The 25,108-nt window shown below is 36.8% G+C and overlaps 2 protein-coding genes across 3 annotated transcripts in view; one reads left to right on the top strand and one right to left on the bottom strand.

Moving 5' to 3' along the window:
- Positions 1–3,172: 3,172 nt before the first annotated feature.
- Positions 3,173–15,126, bottom strand: LOC144968192 (relA-associated inhibitor-like). Its single transcript, XM_078906287.1, has 7 exons — positions 15,058–15,126; positions 13,777–13,901; positions 12,400–12,534; positions 7,491–7,543; positions 6,290–6,348; positions 5,031–5,141; positions 3,173–3,789 (listed from the first exon to the last, which is right to left on the bottom strand). Exons 1-7 carry the CDS (start codon positions 15,106–15,108, stop codon positions 3,679–3,681), a joined length of 645 nt encoding a protein of 214 aa, XP_078762413.1. The 5' UTR covers positions 15,109–15,126; the 3' UTR covers positions 3,173–3,678.
- Positions 15,127–15,207: 81 nt separating this feature from the next.
- Positions 15,208–25,108, top strand: part of LOC144968190 (protein O-mannosyl-transferase TMTC1-like) — a 75,186-nt gene continuing 65,285 nt past the window's right edge. The window contains exons 1-2 of one of the 2 annotated variants that reach the window (XR_013644543.1): positions 15,208–15,975; positions 21,117–21,294. Coding sequence is in view for 1 of the 2 variants with exons in the window: in XM_078906286.1 (XP_078762412.1) it covers positions 15,653–15,975; positions 21,117–21,294 (501 nt within the window). In the remaining variant the exon portion in view is untranslated. The remainder of the gene's footprint in view (positions 15,976–21,116; positions 21,295–25,108) is intronic. The other variant, XM_078906286.1, reaches the window with a different exon arrangement.

The raw sequence follows: 25,108 nt of genomic DNA, 5'->3' as shown, positions 1-25,108 counted from the left end.
GTACACATGTGTTTTCGATCGCAAAGAAAATGTTTCTGCCTTGGAGTTTTGATGCATATTTGTCTGACTCCCATTCTTGTAAAATTAGTTTCATTAGGTTTATTTTATTCTCCCCACTTGATAGAAATAGCTTCCAGTCGCTTGGCACTTTTGTTAACAGTCCTCTAATAAGAAAAGTGTTATTTGAAGAATCACCCCTTCGAGATTTTTCTGTTGCTTTTATTGAATCCTCGAGGTATCTGTCTGTAATGAAATGAAGGTCTGTAGACTTTGGGAGTGTGCTGAACAGTTTCAGAGCCAGTTCACCAAATGTTTCTGGTAATGAAACCAATGCTTGGAGAACTGCATTGCCATCAACAATGTAGATGCTCTTCAGGAAATTCATTCTTGAGTCAGCAATTTCATATTTCTCCATTCTATTCATAAGTGTAGCTTTGTTTGTCTTCAAGAAAGATCCATCACTTGTTGCTAAAGCCCACGGAACTGGGCTTAGTGGATAGCACATCACTTTACGAAGATCAATGTAATGACACTGGCTTAACATGAGCAACTGGCCAAACATATCTCTTTGGGCTGTAATTTTCAATGTTTTCGTTTTGTTGGAACTTTTACTATGACGAGCATCTTTTTGAGTCAATTTCTTCCTGCAGCTTTCATGGTACTTTGCTTCACGTGATATCAGACAATAATTTTCTGTCAACCCTATCAAGCGGCTATCTCCTCTGAAATGGCAGCTTCACATATGGAAGATCTTGAAGATTCTGACACTTTACAAACTTATCTTTTCTTCTGTTTACATATTTCTCTTTTCGCTGACAAATGAGACATTCATCTGGAAAACAAGGTCCTGTCAGCGATTCAACACATCTTCTTTTAAGACTATTATCTTCATTACTGTTGGATTCCAGTTTTCTTTTCTTTTCAAGCCGTACATATTTCAGGTTAGTGAAACTTTTCAAACAAGGACGATGGAAGCCATGTTCTTGACCTGGATGATCTGGAAGATTGTCACAGATGTGTACACATCTTTCATTGATGTCATCACTCTCAAGTCGAATTCTCTTAACTTTTTGAACATTTTCCCATGCCTCCTCTGTAAAAGTTTTTAGGAAACCGTGATTTGCTAAATTGTGATAATGAATAACACAGGTTTTCTTCACTGTCTTTGGTCGCTTATGTCTATCTTTTTTCCAAAGAAACAGGCTCTTCGGAAGCCATTACACAATCAAGTTGATGAGTTAATATATGATGTGAGCTTATAATGTCAATTTATTTTGTCATATTATTTCATTCTGAAATTTAAAAAAAAGAAAGAAAAAGGTTCGGAACAATCGACACTCTAACAATGGGAGGATCACTGTACTCGGTAGCCATTATGAAATCAAATTTTATAAAAAGAGCTGGCTAGTCTAGTAAGACAACTAATCAATGATGAATTATTTAATTTTGGGTCAGGCATACAGAAAGAGTTCCTATCTTAGGTCATGTCTAAGGGCAGGCACACGGAAAAGGAAACATATGGAAAGGGACACATGAATGTAAACAGTGAAACACAAAGCAGAATTTTCATGTCAACACAACTTTGTTCTCATAGAAAGACAATTCAGATGATAGGGTATACTATAAATATCAGCATCTTTCCCATTTTCCCATCTATTAAGCATTCTATCATTTAAAGAAAACCAACAATATGATGCTTTTCATCTTAGTTGGTGTTATCTTAATACATGTAGCAGGCTTTATGGACGTACTTATATGATGTCAGCTTTTATCAGTTATAATATGAAAACAGGCAATAGGCAAGCACAAAGACTAACCCTCATTAGTCATAGGTTTAAAAAAAATAATTGAAGCATGTTGTTTTCTTTTGGGTGTTGAAGAGGATATACTATTTTGGTCTCTCTGACTATACATACATTTGGGCGCTGATATTGATATAACCTATTTAAGGTGCTAGCGCCCTAAAAAGGCCAATAAACAAACACAGACTAACCTGACACCGAAACTATAGAAAAATATGGGAAGGGACACATGAATGAAAACAGTGGAACACAAAGCAGAATTTTCATATTTCATGTCAACACAACTTTGTTCTCACAGAAAGACAAATTGAATGATAGGGTACATTATAGACATCAGCAGTTTAGTGTTACTTTTTTCCTTTCATAAGTACCAATGGTGAATCTAATAATTCGCATTATAATATTTTTCTATGACAAGAACTGCAAACCCTTATTTTTTAAATAGTTATTTCAGCAAAGCTGACACTGAAAAGCTGATTTCAGTGTTTACCTGGCCACCCCCCCCCCCCCCCCCCCCCCCCTAAAAAAAGTGAGTGAGCATCATGCTTACCGGACCCCCCCCCCCCCCCCCCCCCCCAAACCAGAGTCAGACTAGATGTGACCCCCCCCCCCCTCCCCTTGGGCTGATGTAATTAAAAAATTATCCCTAAATACCAAATTTCTCCTGTCATATTACAATAAACTGCTTTCATGTTGCTATAAACCTTTCTCTAATCCACCAAGGGGAATAACTGCTCTGTCAACAGTACAATCACAAAATATCCAATATCTTCAAAACTAGTGAATAAAAATTTACGAAATTTTAGATTTAGGTCTAGCTATACACAGGCTATAACACTTTCTCTTTGATGTATATAGAAATATGTAATGCTCTAAAGTTATATAACTGTCTATGAAACTTTTTTGAAAATTTTAATATTTTAAAATTCATCCTTGAAGTTCATACATACTAAATACTCTGAACCTTGAATTTAGTTATTATTTATCTAATATAGTCTATATACATCAGTGCAATCCAAATTTGTGACATGTGTGATGAAAACTAAGGAAGCTATGGCACTTCAAAGTTTGGCAGTGGCAAGCTCATTTTAACGCACTTGATGACCTTTCAAGGGCAATAACTCTGTGAAGATGACACTTTTTTTTGGCAGCCGGCCAGAAATGGAAAGCCCACACATTATATTTACTTAAAAAATTGGTCTCATAAAATCCCCAGGGGGAGGGAGTGTTTCGCCCATTGGCCCTGGGTCTAGAAATGAGCAAGATGAATATAGTGACGTAATCAGAGCAGTATGTACCACATTTTCATTCATCATCTAGAATAAAAGTAACATGACATAAAGCTGACAGCAACACATGAGGTAAATCCGTTCTAAATTAAAGAGAAAAACTTTTATTTCATATTGCACATGTAATTACTTTTAAAATTATGACTATCAACATAAATTATGAACATTCAAAATCACATCATTACTAAATCGCCTTGAAATGTTCAATAAACTAAAATTGTGAGTATAAAAAAAAATCAACTTTCCCATGTCTAATTCATGTCAGATGAACACAAATTGGCTGTTGTTAAAAGTCAAATCAGTAAAAAAAAACAAAAAATGGTTTTAACTATGAAGTTGAAGTCAATTTAAAAAACAAAGACAAACAAATTTTAAGGTTTCCCCTTCTTCATGTGCCACAATAAACCAATTCAATTCACGTCAAGTTCATGGTTCAGCCATATTGTTCATGAAGAGAAACACAAAGTCCACATTATTCGTGTTTGCTGATTTTAGCTTTCATTCAACTTCATCGTAATTTTATTTTCTGAGCTACAGTTACAATTACAAGCAGCCACCAATATCAGTGTGTGTGTTGAAACCGTGTCTCAGCTGTTCCAGATGGCCAGGGATGGATTGTTCATTTTTTTGTTCCAGTATGACTCATCCTTCTCGTCATCCACACCTGCAAGGACATCGCCCATCATTGACGCTGAGGCCTGTTGAAATTGAAATTGAATGCAATATCTTTTTTATTTGACATGAATATTGTTTTTTTTCTTTTCTTTGATCACAAACAAAACATTTTAATTTTTCAACCTTTGCTTTAGAAAATTCTAATACTAATAAAGCACTTATATTCATGTTAAGTGGTTATAATGACAGTACAATCATCATATTGATGCAATGCTTTCTGTGAAAATGCTCACTACATCTCTCTGCCATCCGGATATAATATAGCAACACACGAAACTATAAATATATATATATATTAAGAAATTAAGAAATATATATATAAATATGCTTATTATTATTATTAACTGTGTGTAATCTCATTGGCAATGAGTTGATGGAACTCCTCTCCATGAAATTTAGAGAGAAATAAGTTAGCTTGTTTACCATTTTCTTGACCTGGCCACTCAAAAAAGTTAAATATTTACTCAACAATGTGAATGGGGCAGAGTGGCTTAGCGGTATGATCTGTGTTTGTACCAGAAAGGTACAGAGTTCGACTATCTGCAGCGCTCTGCAGTCTTGAGCAAGTCACCTCACCCTAGCTCACTTTGCAGTGCTGCATTGCGGCTGACGCCTGGGTTTTTTCAGTCTCCTTTGGAATAAACCCTAAATACAAGTTTCTCCTTGGGGATGAATAAAGGGAATTTTATTTCATTTCTATTCTTAAATAAAGAAGTGGCCGAGTAGTTAAGGCATTGCACTGTAACCAGGAAGGTCCCAGATTTGAGCTACGCTTCAGGCACTTCCATTTTTTTTCCTTGGGTAAGATTATTAAACCCCAATTTGCTCACTTGGACAACATGGATGATTCTTGTTGACATCAGACATCTTGTTTGATGGATTATCTATATTCCTTCGTGGAATGCCTGGGCAACGATATCTTATGATGTTGTGGCGGAAGGGCATAATAATAATAAGTGGTCTAGTGGTATGATACTGTCACGATTTCAGACGCTCCCAGAGAGTCAGTAGAGCCAGATAGCCCGAAACGTCAACAAAAGAAAAGAAAATAGTAGGAGGATAGAAAAAGGGAACTCATTGATAGCTTATGGTGCCGTTGCGAAAGGGCATCATTAAAAATTTTTTTAAAAATTCTTAAATAATCCAGGTTCATGAATGGAATGCTCGACTGGCTATTCAAAGCTTCTAACAGGCTGTTTGACATCGAGCAAAAATTAATTGAAGATAAAGAATGGAAATCACTGTAGGTACTATAGGTACCCACCAAATTATTTTGTTTTCTCTCGTCCAGACGGTCATTAAAGATGTAAGCAGAACCTGGTCTTGAAAATTCCAGAATGTCTTCTTTCTGTACAGATGGGTCATCTGGTGATACCTGTCAAAAAGGAAAAGTGACTTCAATACCAGCATGATGAATACAAACTACAGTGGAAAGTCGGAACTAAATCAATACAATACAGTAGAGCATGCCTATAGCGGGATTTTTGGTCCCAGCAAAGTTCCCGCTATAGGAAAGCAGGGGAAAATGTCCCAAAAATATACATGATTACCTCCCATGAATGTCAATAAAACTAACGTGACCCATGAGCCTTGAAATGGAGTCCATTATAGACTATCTTTGGTTCAGTGTTTGTTTTGGTTGTTTTTTTTTTGTTTTTTTTTGTGTGGTGTTTTTTATTTTGGGGGGGGGGGGGATTTAGTCAAGAAGGACTACGATACGAACGAGTGCGACAATTGCAATGAATGAGGAATGGCATAATAGGGCTGATCTGGATTAAAATGTACACACCACCGCGTGCGCACAAGCCTCTTCTCTCTAATTGGCCAAGGGTTTTACACACGGCGTCAGCTTGTGCAACGCATCTCTTTTAAATCAGGTTGCCCAACTTAATTAATCATCGCAAGACTGACCAATCAACGCATACAAAGAAATAGAGCGAGCGGCAAAAGAAGTGCGGGTAGCGAAATGGCAGACGGAGGCGTGTGTGTTAGTCCGGGGTGGCGGGAGAGAGAGAGACAATGCCAAGTCTACGTCACTCGCTAAGTCGCGGCACGTGAAGGATTTAGCTGATCGATAAATTCTATTTATTGGCCCTACAGCTCGCTCAATTTTTCCTGCTGTAAGCAAGTTTGGGCCTTTCCTTGACCCACTAAATCCAAGCACAGGTAATTGAATTTATATAGTAAAAAAAAACGGGGTTTGTGTAAGGTCCCGTTGCATCGGGTGCCGCTATGGTCATGCTCTACTGTATGAACATTTATATACTAGCCCATTTTAAAGGATTTACCATGCTCTATGTGCTTCACAATGTTTCATTTATTCCCCCAGCAGGACATATGGAACCATATTACCATGTCATACAGTCACCTGTTAATGTTAAGCATCCTTTTTTGTATGAATAAACAAATACAGTATCGGTCAGGTACTCATTCACACCTGAGTTGATTGGGGCAATGTGTCATACCACGAGACCACATAGCTGCAAATAAAAAGAAAATAAATAGTAGGCCAAAGCTTCTCACCTTCCGAATAATTCCCATTCTGGAAAGGTCCAACCTTGGCGTTCTTTTGCATCCGGCAGCTGTGAGGAAAAAAATATCAATTAAGTGCATAGTCAGCAACACAAGATGAAAGTGAGAATCATGAAATGCTTAGAATCAACGTGTGCATATTTGCAGGTCTGATAACCCAAATTGTTGTAACTCTCAAACCAACACAAAATTGGGCCCAATGTTAAATCAGAGAGCGTGTCGTAGAGAGCTGCAACAATGGCTGTAGTGATGTAATCAACATTGTGGAAATTCCTGATCGGAAAGTGAAAGCTCTGTGTCACGTGTAGTGTGTATCGTGTTGACATTGTTCCATCAATGTTGTTAGTGATGATGATGATGATACAAATAATAATATTGTAATGGATAACATGTAACTAGTTACAGCTCTCATACGACTGATAAAGGATTTCTGGTTAAATTAAGCCCATAATTGCATTCAATTATCAGATCTGCAAATATGTGCACCTTGCCTAGAACTATATCTATCAAAATCATATTAAAACTTAATTGTTATTTTTGAAGAAGAAATAAACATCTGATGCATAATGGAATTCTTTTGCTTTCTTGATATGAAATGTTAGTCCATTCTTCTTTAGACACATATGGAACAGATGAAAGGCAAAGTAAAGTGGTTTAAAGTTCACCCTTGACTTAAATAAAAGATTGTTGGTTTGAATTGTGTGTGAGACCAGGTGACTTTTTAAAAATGGAATGTAAGAAAATAATTTAATACGTGACTCTGAGTCTCGTATTAGAAATGTCTATTTAAAAGAACATGACTGTTTTATACATATATTGATTTGAAAATATATTGAAAGGTTAACAAAATGAATATACAAATACATTGGAAGAGAAAACATAAAAGACAAGAGCCATATAGCAAGTGAAGCTGGAATTAATCTCAATTCTATGGACATGGTGATTGCTTGCTACCCTTTGTTTAGGATGCTAATTTATTACAAAGTCTTTCAACCATATCTAGCAGAGCGACTATCCAATCACTGCTGGATGGGTAGGAAGGGGGGGGGGGGGGGGGAGGGGTCAGAAAAAATCTCAACTTCACTCAGGATTGTTATCCTAAGACACACACAAGTTATACAATGATTTAAAAATAAAAGGCATGAAATAAAAAACAACAACAATAAAAGCTATGTAAAAAGTGAATGAATACCAGCGAAAAAGGCCCATATAGAGTCCAAGGCAGAAGCAAAATCAATGGCTGATCTGAAACGGATAAAATGAATTTAGACACTTGTAAAACACATTTTCAACCGAATGCTAACATAAAAAAAAGTATTTAGTGCTAAAGGGCTAGGTCAAGCCTGGGATGGAAAAAATACAAATGAAAAGATGAAAATGGAAAAGCTTCAGAATTAAACGACTTTCTTCTTCTTCTTCTTCTAGGTTCCATGCCTGGTCCAGGCTTCGGATACTGCATGAATTATCTCTCTCCATTCCTCCCTGTCTCTTGCCTTTTCAAACAGCTCTTGGATTGTTAGGCTGGTGAAGCCCTTCAGTTGGTCTATGAGTGTTTTTCTTTGTCTCCCCCGGGCGCGTTTACCAGGTATTTTTCCACAACTTGCCAGGTATTCATTCTTATCTTTCCTTACTATGTGTCCGAAAAAGGATAGTTGTCGATCCACTATTAAGGGCATTAGTTTCCTTTGTTGGTATGTTTGTTTTAGCACTTCTTCGTTCGTTTTGTGTGCAGTATACGATATTCTCTGCATCCTTCTCAAGCACCACATTTCAAAAGCTTCAATGTTCTTTTGTGTTTCTGCATTTGTAGTCCAGCTTTCGCATCCGTATAACAAGATTGGCCACACGTAGCACTTCAAGACTCGGAATCTAATCCCGAACGACATCTGTTTGTTTTTCAAAATGTTTCCCAGGTCCATGAAGGCCTGTTTGGCTTGAGTTATTCTTGCTCGTATGTCTCGGTTACATCTTCCATCTGTTGTCACTATTGAACCTAGGTATTTAAAACTTTCTACGTTGGTAAGTTGCTCGCCGTGAATCGTTATATTGCAGGTGTTGTTGTTTTCGGGGTTTTTCTGTATTACCATGCATTCCGTTTTGGTGATATTCACTTCCATTCCCTTGGCTTCACTATCTACTACCACTTTGTCAACAATCTTTTGAAGTTGGATTTCTGATGTTGCAATGAGTACCGTATCGTCTGCGTATCTTATATTATTTATGTTGTGACCTCCCACTTTTATTCCCTCCATATTATTTATGCCCCTCATGATTGTTTCTTGGTATAGATTAAACAGATCTGGTGAGGCAACACACCCTTGACGGACTCCTTTCTTAATAGGAATGGAATTTCCTGTAGAGTTTCCGATTTTGATAGATGCCTGCTGGGTGTAGTATAATGTTTGCATGAGTCTGAGGTCTTTCTCATCAGCGCCAATGGAGTGCAGTTGTTTTAGTATTTCTTCGTGGCGTACTCTATCAAAAGCTTTTTTGTAGTCGACAAAACAGAGGTATAGTGGGGTCTGAACCTGTATAGCTCTTTCACTTAAAACACGGAGGAGGTATATTGCGTTCCTTGTCCCTCTGTCAGGTTGGAATCCATATTGTTCTTCTGCGATTTCGGGGTTAATCTTATTCCTTAGCCTGTTGATAATTATACGCAACAGTATTTTGTTGATGTGGCTTATTAAACTTATAGTTCTAAAATTTTCGCATCTGACTGCACCTGCTTTCTTTGGTATTGCTATGAAAATAGAGTTACAGAGATCTTCTGGAATTTTCCCAGTATTGTATATATTGTTGAATAATATGTGAAGTTCATCAATTGCTAGATCTCCTAGGCTTTTTAATACCTCTACAGATATTTCATCAGGGCCTGTTGCTTTACCATCCCTCATTCGTTCCATGGCATATTCAATTTCACTTTTGGTGATGTTTGGTCCGCTTAATGGTTCTTTGAATTTCAGTGGTGGTTCATTTCTATTTGGATCATTGTACAGTTCGCCTATGTATTCTACCCATCGGCTTTCTATATGTTGTTCTTCAAATAGCAGTTCCCCTTGTTTGTTTTGGATACAACTTCCTGCTGCTTTGCTTTTCCTTTTCCCTGATAGTTCTTTTATTCTTTGGTGAGCTTGTTGGGGGTTGGGTTTGTATTCTCTTTCGATTTCGCAGCATTTCCAGTCTAGATAGTTCTCGTGTGCCTCGATGCATTTGGATTTAATGTGGTTGTTCAATGTTTGGTATTCTGCAGACCCTCTGTTGCATTTTCGTCTTTCTTCAAATAGGTTTAGAATTTCATTTGTCATCCATTCCTTTTTGCTGTTTATTTGAGCTATTGGTAAATGCTTTTCTGCAGTTGCTTTGACACACTTTTGGAATATATCAAATTGTTTTTCACATTTTTCATTATCAGGTTCACTTTGGCTTTGTATCATGAGTGCATTTTCAAATTCTTCTCTCATTTTTGTTTGTATGCCATTGTCTTTGCATAACCTGTAATCCCTCTTTATTCTACCAGCTGTTCTCTGAATAGCTTTAAACTTTATCCTTATTGTACAAACAACTGGGACATGGTCACTGTCTACATCGGCGCCTGGGTAGGTTTTGCAATTTAATATGCCATTTCTGAATCTTGATGATACTGCTATAAAGTCTATCTGGTTCCTTGCTTTGTCCCCTGGTGATTGCCATGTCCAGGTTCTTCTTGGGTGTTGTTGAAACCAGGTGTTTGAAATCATTAATTTATTTGTTCTACACCAATCTGCCCAGATGTTTCCTCGTTCATTTCTGTCTCCGAGTCCATGTGGTCCGATTATGTCACCATCTCTGCCTCTGCCAATCTTAGCATTTAGGTCCCCCATTACCATAAGGACTTCTTGTGATTTACACATTCGTTTTGCTTTGTCTAGTGAATGGTAAAACTCTGTCATATCTGCATCTGTCGCCTCTTCTGTTGGTGCATAAACTTGAATAATATTGGTGTCAACTACAGGTCCTCTTAGCTTAACCAGCAAAACTCTGTCTGAGATTGCTACGTGCCCTTTGTAAAATTTGGTTGATTTTTGGTCTAAGATCATCCCTACTCCTTTTTGGAAAGAGGTTCCACCACTCCATATGATCTTATATGTCATGTTGTTTTCTTGTTTTGACATGGTTCCCTGCTCTTTCCATCTCATCTCTGCCAGGCCAAGAATATTTATTTGGAGCCGTTTCATTTCTTTCAGAATGTTGTTTAGTTTTCCTTTTTGGGCACAGGTCCTGACATTCCATGTCCCAATTTTGGTTTTGTCACATTTGTTAAATTTATTTCGCCTAGTAACTGGCTGACGGTTCGGTGTGACCTGACGAACATCACGCTCCCAACCGAGCGAGGCAGCAGTCTTCCGTGAAAACATGCTCCCCTTTACGCTGTCACCGTTTAACTTTTTGGACTTATTCATGCAGTTAACTCGGCAAAGTTACAAGAATGGTTTGCCATTGCCTATTCTTGTCGCCCTCTGCAGTTGGCCAGCTTGACCTGTTACCGTTCGACACCACGAGGAGGTTGCAGTAGGGCTTGATGATGATCTATCTTTGCAGACTTGGCATCATCCATTTGTCGAACAATTAAACGACAATGTATTTAATATTGTTAAACTCAGAGCCTTTCTATTTTCACCTTTTTGTTAGTATTTAGTAAAACTATTTACTGTATTTCATTATTCTTGTAAGCTGATAGACTGTCATGTTCATGAAATGTCTCTGTGTCGGGACCTCTTTAAGGAAGATACCCAGTTGAATAATCTGAAAACTAATCACACAGATTGCTCTTTGGGGACCAAATATATGTGACCTACCATGTCTCGTTCTACATTTTACGTGTTGCTGTTGGCCAGGGAACCTTTGTAAAGCGCTTTGAGCATGTTTAGTGGATATTGCGCAATTTAAAAGCTCAAGTTTTCTTTATTTCTAAAACATAACATTTTCCCAAGTTTTATAGTTTGGACTATAAAATCTATTTTTAGCATCTAATTCTCCCCACATTGAACCTGCGCTCCACATGACATGTTTTTTGTTTGAACCAGTCCTTGTGTCTAACTTTTTCATGGTGTTTGTAAGTGTAAGTGCTGATTATTTCTAGATCTTTGGTGAAACCTCGATGTATTGTGTGGCTTTGTAGTCAAAGGGCATGCCACTCAGCTTATGTCCTGTAGGTCCCTGGTTCGGGGCTCTCTGTCAGTAACACAAAGTTGTCACCTTGTATAAAGTTCACATTATCTCTCCACACCCAGGTGTAAAATGAATGCATGACCGGTATCAGAAAGAAAATGTAATAGTGCTTCACATAAATTGTGATAAATGCTTGCAGTTGGCTTGGGACACCGTTGAGTACATTTATTGTGCAATATAGAAGATCGTATTGATTTTGTTTTTTTTTTTTTTATATGTGTGACTTACCACCTTAAACCAACCGGCGAAGCTGAAGTTATCATACTTTAACCACATCAAAAGACATTTTTCAATTGAAAAAGTTTGCATGGAGGGTGATACATGCGAGGGCGAGTAGAGCAGAAGAAGGTCAAGGAGAAGGTGGTTTCAAGACATAGCAGTCAGGATGCCAACCAGAGAGGTAGGATGCTGGCACAAATAAGAACAAGCAAGGAGTTCCATTGGAATGTTCAGGAGGTTCATTTATCACAAACTCATTGATAATAAGCATAGACAATTAAATTCCCAATACACTTTATAAGTTATACGACTGCTTTGTTCTATATCCTGTTTTTGCAAATTCTAAAATTTGGTGGCTTGATGAGAGTCTATAGTACAATATTTAGACTATCACATCATCTGTCACTTCCCTGGCACTGATAGGACCTCATAAGTGTTGCCAGCACCAAGCAACTGGTAATTAATTACAAACCAAACCAAATGTTCTCATGAACCAATTGCAAAACAGTCTGCTTGAAGTCAAAATCTCTGGACTGTAGAAAGTTGGTGATTTTAACCGAGGTTGACTTTATCCAAATATAAAGAAAACAGTGTTTGGAGTAGCTATCAAATATTCTGCACATGCAATAAATTACGTCTGATATGATTGTAATTGTTATTAATTCACAAACCTTCCTTCTGAATCAACTTTATACAGATCAGGTTGGTGCTCCATGAGCTTCATAATGACCCTCCCATGACCTTGGAAAGATGCACAGTGAAGAGGAGTCCATAAAGTTCCATTGTTCGTGGAATTGATGTCTGCTCTAAAAAAAAAAAGAAAGAAAAAGAAAGAAGTTTTGTGAGTTAAGATTGACTGATATGTCATGCCTTTTTCATTCACAGCTCCTGACTACATACAGAATTAAAGGCAGCATGGTTCAGTGGTATGGTCATTGCTTTCACACCCAGAAGGTACTAGGTTCGTGTACTTGCCGTGCTATGTGACCTTTGTAGCGCTACACCTGGGTGAATCCAGCCTTCCCATGGAATAGACCCTAAAAAGAAATTTCCCCTTTGGGGATGAATAAAGGAAACTCTAAATATTTATTTATTTATTAAAATAAAAGATCAACTAATTCTCTTTAAATTTACAAATCCTGTTTTTGTAAAATATACAGTTCCCTAACCACTCACATGCAAAGAAAATACGGATTATGGAATCTCCCTTGAGCATAAAAACACTCCATTCAGGGCCAACTAACAGGATCTTGTAAGCTGAATCAGAGTTTGAGTAAAACAAGCATTGGCAAAGCTAAAATTAGTACAGCATGACGCATGCTTCTTTGCAGGTCTAATAACTCAAATTGTTATGTTCTCATTGTTGTAAAGGAAATTCTCTCAAAGCAATGCAATATATTGTCCATTGCAATAATGTCATATCAAGCCCATAGTTGCATTGAGTTATCAGACCTGCAAATATGTGAACGTTGGTACAGCACTATTCTGCGGAAATCATTCAAATCTAGCAACGTTCAAGTTCAACTGAACAATGTCCTCAGATGAACTTTGTAAAGAGATTATCACAAGTAACTAAATTATGATTTAGACACGTGATGCTTAAAAACATAGGAATACAAATATTGTGTGTGTTGTTATCTCGTCTTGTATCAAAAGAAAAGCAATGTTAAGCATGGTCATTGGCTGAATGGGTGACACTCATTGTGAAAAATTCTGGTCTTGGTATATTGTGTTCTTGTGTAGGCACCTTACACCCATTATATCATTCGACTTAGAGGTCAATGTGTACCTGGCTATAGGCAGAGATGGATATCATAAGAGTTTTAATAGGAAAAGAATGTCTAACAGGTGACTGGTACTGTATGAAATGGAAATATGGTATATTATGGTCTGCTGGGGAAACAAATGAAACAACGTGAAGAGCATTGAGTATGGTAAATCCGTGGAAATGCTCTTTCTTAAAGAACGTATATATTTATTTATATATTCCTGACTGTCATAATCCCTCCTATTAAATCAAGCTATCAGATGTAATATAAAAACTATACCCGCTGCGAATAAGTAGCTGGACAATGTCATCATAGCCCCAAAAGGCAGCGACAGCTAATGGCGTCATTCCATCTGAAGATTTTTTATTTGGGTCTGCACCTGACTGCAGCAGTTTTTGTACAGTCTGAAAGTAATAACGATAGAAAAGTATTTAGAAAATAAATGACGCTTTTGATGAATAGCCATGGCACTTTAAATCGAAAGAATTTTATTAAATGGAAATTACATAACATCGAGTTGAAAATATATGCTATAAAATTGGTAAATGAACAGTCAAAGTCAAACCTGCTTAAATTCCGACCAGTCTCAACAAAAAAACTCCCCCTCCTTCCTTTAACTTTTCATAAATTTTGACCCTATCCCAGGCATCCACTTGTCCAACGCTTCTGTGGTCATCTGATCTGTCTATAACTATAACTATACTATAACGAATGTTTGTTGTGCTGTTTGGCTTTAACAATTTGTTTGCCTGTAAAATATGTGTTAAATCAAAACATGCTGTATGACTGTAGGCTGGCAAAAGTCTTTACACCATATCATCATCTACAGAGCGTGCGTTAGACAAGTCATTACTTGATACGGTTCAATCCTAATGATATCAATGCCCATGTTCTCATGCTAAAATTTCAAGTGCCAGGGACTGAAGATATATGAACAACAATAACAAAAAAGCGAAAAATGATTTATTTCATTAGGAATTTTAATTACCCCGCCAATATTTTTTCATGTTCCCATACTTGTTGTCAGTAAAATGATTATAGGGTCTAAGTCTAATGAATATCTAGAAATCAATTTACATTTGAGAGGTTTATCATAAAAAGGACAACAAACTCAAAGGTTAAGTCCGTATAAAAAATACCATTTAAATTTCAGAAAAATGACAGACTTTTCTCCATTTAAAAATTATTCATTACACCAAGGAGAAATAAAGAACCACCCCCACCCCCCAAAAACGAATCAAACAACAAACAAAACAACATGTACACATTGGTTTTTCATTTTCAGAGCGGTAGAGCCGTTGATCTACTTTACTCTAATTTACTCGGACTGGCATATGACGACATAATGTTGATGAAAATTATGAGAACGACTCTTGAGTCTGAGAAACACGTCACATGGATCTTGAGTCCAGACTGCCTCTCTTACTCTTTGTCTTTTGCGAGTCAACTGAAAAGTTGAAATCAATGTTTTGATAATGGAAATAGAACACATGAATTGATTTCCAGTTATCTAAATGAATGTGTTTACTTCAAAATTTATAATATAAATAAAACAGGTACCGTTATGTCGCCCGAACCAACAGCGCTAGCAACTGACAAGGGTGCTGCCATCTTGACGTTGCGATGGGACGCTATATACTATATCTAACTTCAAGAGGAGAAGAGGAGAAGAAGAAATAAGCAAAACATCCGGGTCGGCATGAAAGGGTCACAAAAGGGGGAGTGGTCTTCTTGTTGATCGTCTGACAGTTATGACCGCGGGTAGGCGGTGTTTAACTGCCTTTTTCTTTTCTTCAACACGATTGCTCGAGCGTTAACCGCATGTATTGAAAAAGAATAGAGAGAAAGCATGTATCTCATATATGATTTGGATAGACTCAATGTTGCATGCATTCTATGAATTTGTAAACAGTACAGAAGCTCTGATTTTAAAAATTTCTTTGAAGAAATTCACGGACGTGATTTTTACCTTGGCCTTGGGTAGTTTTGATTGGATAGCCTTCATGTATAAAAGGATCTTACCACTTGTTTTCACTTGGACATCGAAAACTGCCTTGCTCTTCCAATGTGGTTTATTGTCATCAATTATTATTGTTGTCGGTAGTGAAAATACCCGTTTATGTGTGGAAAAATATTGTAGCGATTTCCCCTCAAAATGAAAGGTGTTCACGTGAACGGAATAATCTTCCAATCTGAAAATCGAGACAGAAATGGAAAACGGAGAGAAAATAAAAACCCAGTTGAAGACAATTTCTCTTTTTTCGTTTATTCAATCCCGTGCATCTTATCTGTCCTGTGTTATGCCAATATTTTGAATGGAGATTTTGTTCATGACGATGTTTTTGCGATCAAAAAGAATCCGGACGTCACAGGAGACGGCAATTTGTCAGATATTTGGATACACGATTATTGGGGAAAACCAATGGCCAGTGTGAAAAGTCACAAGTCATATCGGCCTCTGACAATTCTACTGTTCAGGTGAGGACTTGGGCTACAACCATCTCATTGCCAACTTCTAAGGATTAAAAAAAAATTGTTTAAAAAAGTAATTTAGCTTACTTGTGTTTTGAGTTAATTTTGTTCTGTCACGTGTCAGAGCTTAGCATAGTGATGGCATCGACGAGACCGGCTTGATCTCTCTCTCTCTCTCCCTCTCTCTCTCTCTCTCTCTCTCTCTCTCTCTACCTCTATCTCACTTTCCTTCTTCTTTATCTATCTACTATCTATCTATATATACTATACTACTATTATTTTATTATATCTCTGCCTGTCTATCTATCTATTAGAGCACGCATATATAAATTCATTAAGAAGAGAAAAAAAAAGCTTGACCGTAAAAAAAATAAAAAATAATACAAACATAAAAAATACGTTTTGAAATTTTTATTTCACCTCCAAAGGTTTTTTTTTTCCTTTTGGGTTGCATTCGACGTTAGGGGTCTGATAACCGAATGCAATTATGGGCCTGGTTTGACATTATTGTAATGGACAATATTTTGCGTTGGTTTGAGAGTATTTCCATTACAACAATGAGACCATAACAATTTGGGTTATCAGACCTGCTAATGAGTACACGTCGGTTGCTTTCCAAGGGAAGACTTTAGTAATCCATATGTCAGCCGCTGTGCAACGCCGTAAAATGTGCTAGGGGAAGATGACCTGCTTAAGGCCTTGAAATACTGCTGGGAATCGAACTTGGTACCCACTGGGAACGAAGAATATACCATGCTGCTATGCCACGCTGTTCCCTATATCTTCTAATCTTCACCATATCATGATATAGAAGCTCTTTGATATTATTTTTAGACAGCCTATTAAAAGTCGTCACTAAATTATATCAATCAGACTAGAAACGTGCAAGTTTACACACAGATTTGTGTGGTGATAATATGTTTAAATTGGCTGGTGGATGTTGTGGGTATTTTACCTTAACGAGTAGCACCAACAAGATCTCCGGAGCCACCAAATAGTATAACAGTTTATAATATATTATAGCATACCATCAATAAATAAATAATCAGCTCAGATTTCAACGTAGTGCAAGTTGTGTGTCTCAATAAACAAGAAATCAATTTATAAGAAAGGAGAGAGAGAGATTTCAACGCTGTTGTTTTCTGAACCAAAAAAATAACACGGTTTAAAATTTTGGTAAAAAAACTCGTCCTTCAAATATTAATCCATTAAAATGACTCACATCTTGCTAAGAAAAGAAAAAATTCGCAGACCCGGGATTTATATGAAGTCCCAGGTTTGAGAATTTTTACAAAATTAATGAGGGTCATTTTAATTGATCCGCGTCTCAGGGACGATTTGTTCTGACCAAATTATTTTTTAAAAAACGTATTTTTTCATCGAACACGTCCGTCCGTCAATACAGTAGCGTAACGGCGTATTATTGTTATTCAATTTTAAGCCGTCAGATATTAAATAGGAACGATTCAAATAAATTAAATACGCCTCTTTTCAACACATTGTCACGTGTGTTGTGTCAATGGCCCCATCGTCTATGCTGATACTGGTGGTGTATGACACTTTGTGACGAAGCTCGTTAGAAAGACGTGACCGTTCGTCTCGAAACGGTAATACGTCGGAATGAACGTGATAATTAGAATCCCATTTTTATCTTTATTATAAAATTAGGATTATAATCAATTATTTTTTTGACGGGAGTGAGTTTTGTGTCTTAAACTTGAATTAACAGAAATGCTCTAACTCCTATTATTTCGACTTTAGACTTAATTTTCGAATCCTAGTTTCTTCCAACCAAACACCATTTTTAGGCGATGGTCACAAATTAAATGCAATATATAATAAAAATACTAAACTTATTAATTAATTTATTCACTATGCGCTCTGCTGTAGTGTTTGCAATTTGGAAGATTCCAATAAACTGTAGCAGTGTCTGTCTTTCACAAGATCGGCTCTCAGTGTGTGCTTTTAATTAAAATAAAATACTACGGCCTTTTCTATCGAATACAATCAATTCATTTTGGAACGGATTTGATTTGAATGGATCGTAATAATATTACACGTCAAAGGCAGCGTGGCTCAGCGGTATGGTCTACGCTTCGTACATGAAAGGTACCAGGGTTCGACTACCCGCCACGCTGCGTGGTTCTGGCTCTTGACCAAGCCATCTTCTCACTAGCTCACTTTGCGGCTCTGCATTGCGGCCGACGCCAGGGCTTTTCCATTCTTCCATTGGAATAGACCATTAAGACAAATTTTCCCTTGGGGATGAAATAATAATGATAATAATAATAATAATAATAATAATAATAATAATAATAATAATAATAATAATAATAATAATAATAATAATAATAACAATCTTATATTTTTAATCTGTTATTATTTTAGTCAAATGAGTTATATAAGAGAATGACGAGAGAGAGAGAGAGAGAGAGAGAGAGAGAGAGAGAGAGAGAGAGAGGAGAGAGAATATATATATATATATATATATATATATATATATATATATATATATATATATATAATATACATATATGTAAACAAAATAAAATCTATTTTCAAAAACTGAAAACCCTAAAAATATAACCAGAATTCTTAGATAAAGAACAGTGACTCTCTCTCTCTCTCTCTCTCTCTCTCTCTCTCTCTCTCTCTCTCTCTCTCTCTCTCTCTCTCTCTTTCTCTCTCTCTCTCACACACATACACAAACAAACAAACAAACAAACACACACACACACACACACTACAACACAAATATTCATATATATATATATATATATATATATATATATATATATATATATATATAATCAAACAAAAGTGGTTTGTTGGGTGTATATAGAACGGACAAAAAAGTATATTATGAGAACAAAGGCGGGCTACGGAACCACATCTCCTTGCAATCATAAACCAGGTCTTTAGTTAAACAGTACAAATCCCATGCTAGGCGGTCCCTTTTGTACTAACTAAAGAATATCAGTAATAGCCTATACTTACCTACTCACACCTGGAAAAGTGGTGTGATATCTATGTGGTCTTGTGGTATGACACTCGCTTTCGGATCGGAAGGTCCTGGGTTCGAGCCTCGCTCGGCGCATAGTTGAGTCCTCGGAAAAGGCTCTTTACTCACATTCTCTCACCGTACTCAGGTGTAAAATGAGTACCTGGTCGTTAACAGTGTTGTCTCTGTCGGAAAATGATTGTAATATCGCCTAACAGGCGTCATGTTTCGTTCTACATGTTACGTGTTGCTGTTGGTCAGGGACCCCATGTAAAGCGCTTTGAGCACGTTTAGTGGATATTGCGCTATGTAAAATCTCTAAATTATTTTTTTTTTTAATTATAGGTAGTGTGCTCAACCCAGGGCACACACATGTGTTAGCCTTGGCTCTACCCAATCACACATATGGATCGATTATAATAACCCTTATCTTGACAAAAACTTTCGAACCTGGAACATGAATGAAGATGTTACTAAGTCCCAGGTTTGATAAGGGTCATTCTAATCGATCAATATTTGAAGGACGAGTTTTCTGGCCAAAATTTCTAAACACCCGTCTTTTAGAGTTCTGCATGCCGTGTCCAGTCAAAGGACCTGCCTAATACTTGACCCATACATAACACCAGCGTGACGTGACGTGACGCGATAATGATAATTCCATGATTACGATATTTATAGCAGATTAGACGGTCGTTTTATTATTATCATAATTATTAGTATTATTATTAGCTGGTATTATTATTATTATTATTATTATTATTATTATTATTATTATTATTATTATTATTATTATTATTATTATTATTGTTATTATTTTATTATTATTATTATTATTATTATTATTATTATTATTATTATATTATTATTATTATTATTATTATTATTATTATTATTATTATTATTATTATTATTATTATTATTATTATTATTTATTATTATTATATTATTATTATTATCATTATATTATTATTATTATTATTATTATTATTATTATTATTATTATTATTATTATTATTATTATTATTATTATTGTTATTATTTCATGGCGTCGTTATTGCAGTATCACATGAAAGATATGTTTTTCCCCCCTCCACTCTACCGCACTGAATATATACCAAGAAGTGATTAGATGACTGATCTCGCGGAAAGTATTTTCACATTGTCCAGCGTCGTATCCAAGAAGTAGCAAACAACGGTTTTCTTCATTCGATATAAATCGGTATATACTCAGATCTCGTGGAATTCATTTTTCATAAAGGCTTCAGTTACAACAACAACAACAACAACAACAACAACAACTACAATAGCAATAACAACAACAACAACGACAACAACAACCACCACCACCACCACTACTACTACTACTACTACTACTACTACTACTACTACTACTACTACTACTACTACACTACTACTACTACTACTACTACACTACTACTACTACTACTACTACTACTACTACTACTACTACTACTAACTACTACTACTACTACTACTACTACTACTACTACTACTACTACTACTACTACTACTACTAACTACTACTACTACTACTACTACTACTACTACTACTACTACTACTACTACTACTACTACTACTACTACACTACTACTACTACTACTACTACTACTACTACTACTACTTACTACTACTACTACTACTACTACTACTACTACTACTACTACTACTACTACTACTACTACTACTACTACTACTACTACTACTACTACTACTACTACTACTACTACTACTACTACTACTACTACCACCACTACTCACACCACCCTTTCTACTATTATTCCGCTTTGCTATTGATGCATTGCATTTATTCAAACAAACAAACAAACAAACAAACAAACAACTCATAACATCCGCCAGCCAGACATAACGTATCAACACAAACTATTTGTAACCACGTTTATAGTCTGATTAATACAATTTAGAGAAACTACTCATAAAAAATCTGCCTTAAAAACAATAACAAAGTGGTGAGTGACGTTAATTTCGTTCTATCTATAGGCATGGTGCTTGCAAAAAAAAAAAAAAAAAGAGAGAGAGAGAGAAGAAGATTAAATGTAAAGATTTAAGGTGCAGTTTCAGTAATCAAACTAATTATTTCCCTTATTATCACTATTTTTTTTCCAGACTGGATTATTTTCTAAGCCAGGGAAACCCTACATGGTTCCACATTGTCAACACAGTCTTACACGCATCAGTCACGTGTTTGATGGCTCACGTGTGTATGCGTATCCTTAAGACATCCGAGCTGTCTGCCTTTTTGGCCTCCAGTCTTTTCGCCGTCCACCCAATTCACACAGAAGCGGTGAGTTTGAATTTACTTCCTGTTTAAGAACTGCACACTTTTATAGATAAACATCTGAATCGGCCACGGACACTGATTTAATCAGTCACTGTGTCGCTCTACTCTGGAAATAACGCCAAAACGCAATCCATTTGGTTTGCTGGATTTCCTGATCCCGCTCTAGACTCCATGCATGTAAACGTGTATGTAGCATTCATATAGAACAATTGAAGATGTGTTTTAGGTTTGAGCAATATCGACTCCAGCGCGGCATCACGTCTTGATCGCGGCCAGTCAAACGACCCTATCGCGGACAATCAAATGACCCAATCGCGGCCAATCAAACGACCCTACCGCGGCCCATTAAACGACCCTACCGCGGACAATCAAACAACCCTATCGTGGCCAATCAAACGACCTTACAGCGGCCAATCAAACGACCCAATCGCGGCCATTTAAACGACCCTACCGCGGCCAATCAAACGATCCAACAGCTGCCAATCAAATGACCCTCCGCGGCCAATCAAATGACCCTATTGGGGCCAATCAAACGACCCTACCGCGGCCCATTAAACGACCCTACCGCGGCCAAACAAACGACCCTATCACGGCCAATCAAACAACCCAATCGCGGCCAATTCAACAACCCTACCGCGGCCAAACAAACGACCCTACCGCGGCCAATTAAACGACCCTAACGCGGCCAATCAAATGACCCTATTGCGGCCAATCAAATGATCCTATCGCGGCCAATCAAATGACTTTACCCCGGGCAATCAAATGACCCTATCGCGGCCAATTAAACGACCCTACCGCGGCCAATCAAACAACCCTACCGCGGCCAATCAAATGACCCTATCGCGGCCAATCAAATGACCCTACCGCGGCCAATCAAACGACCATATCGCGGCCAATCAAATGGCCCTATTGCGGCCAATCAAATGATCTTGGTTCCTTTGCTTGTGAAACGAGTGCTCTACCAACTTGAGCTATCGACACCCCCAATCAGCTATCAAAGGACGTAGCAATATCTGATTGTTGTTGTTGTTGTTGTTGTTGTTGTTGATGATGATGATGATGATGATGATGATGATGATGATGATGACAATGAGATGATGTTGTTGTTGTTGATGATGATGATGTTGTTATTGATGATGATGATGATGATGATGATGATGATGATGATGATGATGATGATGATGATGATGATGATGATGATAGACTGTCAAAAGCTGTATTGAATCTTTTCTCCAACCGTATTTGATGACATGTTCGATAACGTGGAGTGTTTGTCTACATCAAAGGAAATATTTATCTATTTATAAAATCATCAAGTCTCTTCATCTATTGAAATTGTATTCTTTATTATATATATATATATATATATATATATATATATATATATATATATATATATATATATCCTTACTATTATTTTGCTATTCTATCAATTCATGGTTAAGGAGCAGGCACTGGTGTGAGATAACATTGGAGATGATATTATCTTGTATTTGTCTTTCTCCTTTGACTGACACAGCTTCAAACACACCTATAGATCTATACAGATTTTATCAATTTTATGACATGCACCAAAATCAAAGAGTCAAATTGTATTTTTTGGGGAAATACAGATATTAATCAGTTTTTAGAATCTTTAATTAATTATTTTGTTTACTCTGTCGACGCAATTTGTCTTCAAAATGCAATGATAATAATCAGGTGTCTCTCTCTAAATGCTGACGTTTGATGCGATTTTTTTTGTCTTGAATATTTATTGTTGTCCTTGTTTTTTTTTTGTTTTTTTTTTTGTTTTGCTTTTGCTTTTTGTTTTTGTTGTTGCTTAATTGGCAAATTACAGAAGGGACTCAAAAATATCAAGAATTTTCATTGACAATAAAGACAATCGTGGTCTTCCTTTGATCTCTGACCTTCTATGTCAATTTGCCGCTCCTTCTAGTTTTTTGTCTCTCTGCGTCCATTGCATTGTGGTGAAAACAATTCTGATCAAAAATATAAAAAAAGTAAGCATTTTGTCGGGTAGAGAAAATCTAATAAAAATCCTCATTTATCATCTTGGTTGGCTTTTGTATCGAAGACATTGTTGGGTCTACGTCCACTTCTTGGCCTACATTGTGGTCAGTAAGTACGCAACAACGAGTAACGCAATAGAAGAACTAATATGGCAACACTTCCGGTTACATTAGTCTAGTCGAGCGGAACTTTGACAACCTGGACAATGCGGAGTGACCAATTAGTTAAAAGGGACCTCATGTTTTATCTATAATTGAGGAAGGCTGAAGGTTTTGTCTTCAGTTAAGGAAGTGTGAGGTTCTGATCCCGGAAGTGGCCATTGAAATTTAGGACGGGATAAGATTGGCTTCGGGTCCGGTCCATCAACAATATTTCCAAGCAGACTTTCAACACGTTCTTTCATCATTGTAGATTGTGCTGCCAGCGTGTACAGGCGTTCAGAAAACATTGCCGTACAAAACCAAAAACACATTTGATAAACATGTGCATCAAAAATTTGTCGAAAACTCTATCGTTTACGAAACCAGTTACTTTGAAAAGACCGAGACTTTATATGTGACCGATGGTCTTAAAACGGTATTATGTCGGGATGGAACATGAATTTGGAATTAAAGTGATAATGGATACGGACTTCAGGTCTTTTGTAGTGTAAGAAAATTGCATTGATTCTATGTTTTGTCACAGTGAGATGATAACAAAAAATGAAGTGAGTAGAAAACTGCTAGAAGAGAATAGAGAATAAAAACTTCGCGGCGATGGGGGTTCGTCACCGTAAAACACAATGGTATGTCATTCATTCACTCATTCACTCACTCACTCACTCACTCACTTACTCTCACACTCACTCATCCACTCATTCACTCACTCACTCACTCTCACTCATTCACTCACTCACTCATTCTTCTGACCAAAGTAGTCGTACAGGAAACTGAGATGATTTTGCAGTCAATGCCGTCCATCCATATCTGTCCCCAGCTTTCTTCATGACTATTGGACTGTCCATCCTTGCCCATCCATTTATATCACGTATTGTCCATCCTTGTCCATCCATTTATATCATGTATTGTCCATCATTGTCCATCCATTTATATCATGTATTGTCCATCCTTGTCCATCCATTTATATTACGTATTGTCCATCCTTGTCCATCCATTTATATCATGTATTGTGCATCCTTGTCCATCCATTTATATTATGTATTGTCCATCCTTGTCCATCCATTTATATTATGTATTGTCCATCCTTGTCCATCCATTTATACAATGTATTGTCCATCCTTGTCCATCCATTTATACTATGTATTGTCCATCCATGTCCATCCATTTATATTATGTATTGCCCATCCACTATTTTGTTTGCCTCCATCTCCTTCTGCTTGTAGTGATAATAAAATGTGTTGCGTTGACTGTAACAGAGAAGAGACTCTTGTGTCATAATTTGTTGTTGATTAGACCACTGACTTGTATCTACACGTCTGTGCTAGTAACCAGTTAACTGTTGTACTCTGAAAAAAAATAGTTTTTTAAAGATTTGGCCAGAAAACTCGTCCTTCAAATATCATTCGACCTTCATCTTGTCAAAAACTTTCAAACCTGGGATTTTAAGGAAAGTTTTTTTTTTGCCAATATGAGGATCATTTAAATCAATCGACATTTGAAGGACGAGTTTTCTGGCCAAATTTTTAAATACGAGTTTTTCCAGATTTGGCCAATTAACTCGTTAACGTCTATCGAATTATTTATCTTGAGTTATTATTGGCAATTTTGTTTGATTGTTTGATCGCCGACCTGTATCAGGTTGTTTA

The sequence above is a fragment of the Berghia stephanieae genome, chromosome 3 (assembly GCF_034508935.2).
Source record: "Berghia stephanieae isolate SIO BIC M18660-M18661 chromosome 3, UCSD_Bste_1.3, whole genome shotgun sequence".
Taxonomy (NCBI): domain Eukaryota; kingdom Metazoa; phylum Mollusca; class Gastropoda; order Nudibranchia; family Aeolidiidae; genus Berghia; species Berghia stephanieae.
Note: the sequence above shows the minus strand (reverse complement) of the source record. Positions and strands in the feature narration are given on the sequence as shown.

Bases quoted from the DNA above. Each gene is read 5' to 3' on its own strand.
- LOC144968192 (XM_078906287.1), bottom strand. From the start codon at position 15,108: ATGGCAGCACCCTTGTCAGTTGCTAGCGCTGTTGGTTCGGGCGACATA. The intron at 7,544-12,399 runs GTTTGTGAATTA...TATCCGTTTCAG, and splicing joins AAAGTTGATTCAGAAGGAAG to ATCAGCCATTGATTTTGCTT. The intron at 3,790-5,030 runs GTGGGTACCTAT...CAATTTCAACAG, and splicing joins AGAGAAAACAAAATAATTTG to GCCTCAGCGTCAATGATGGG.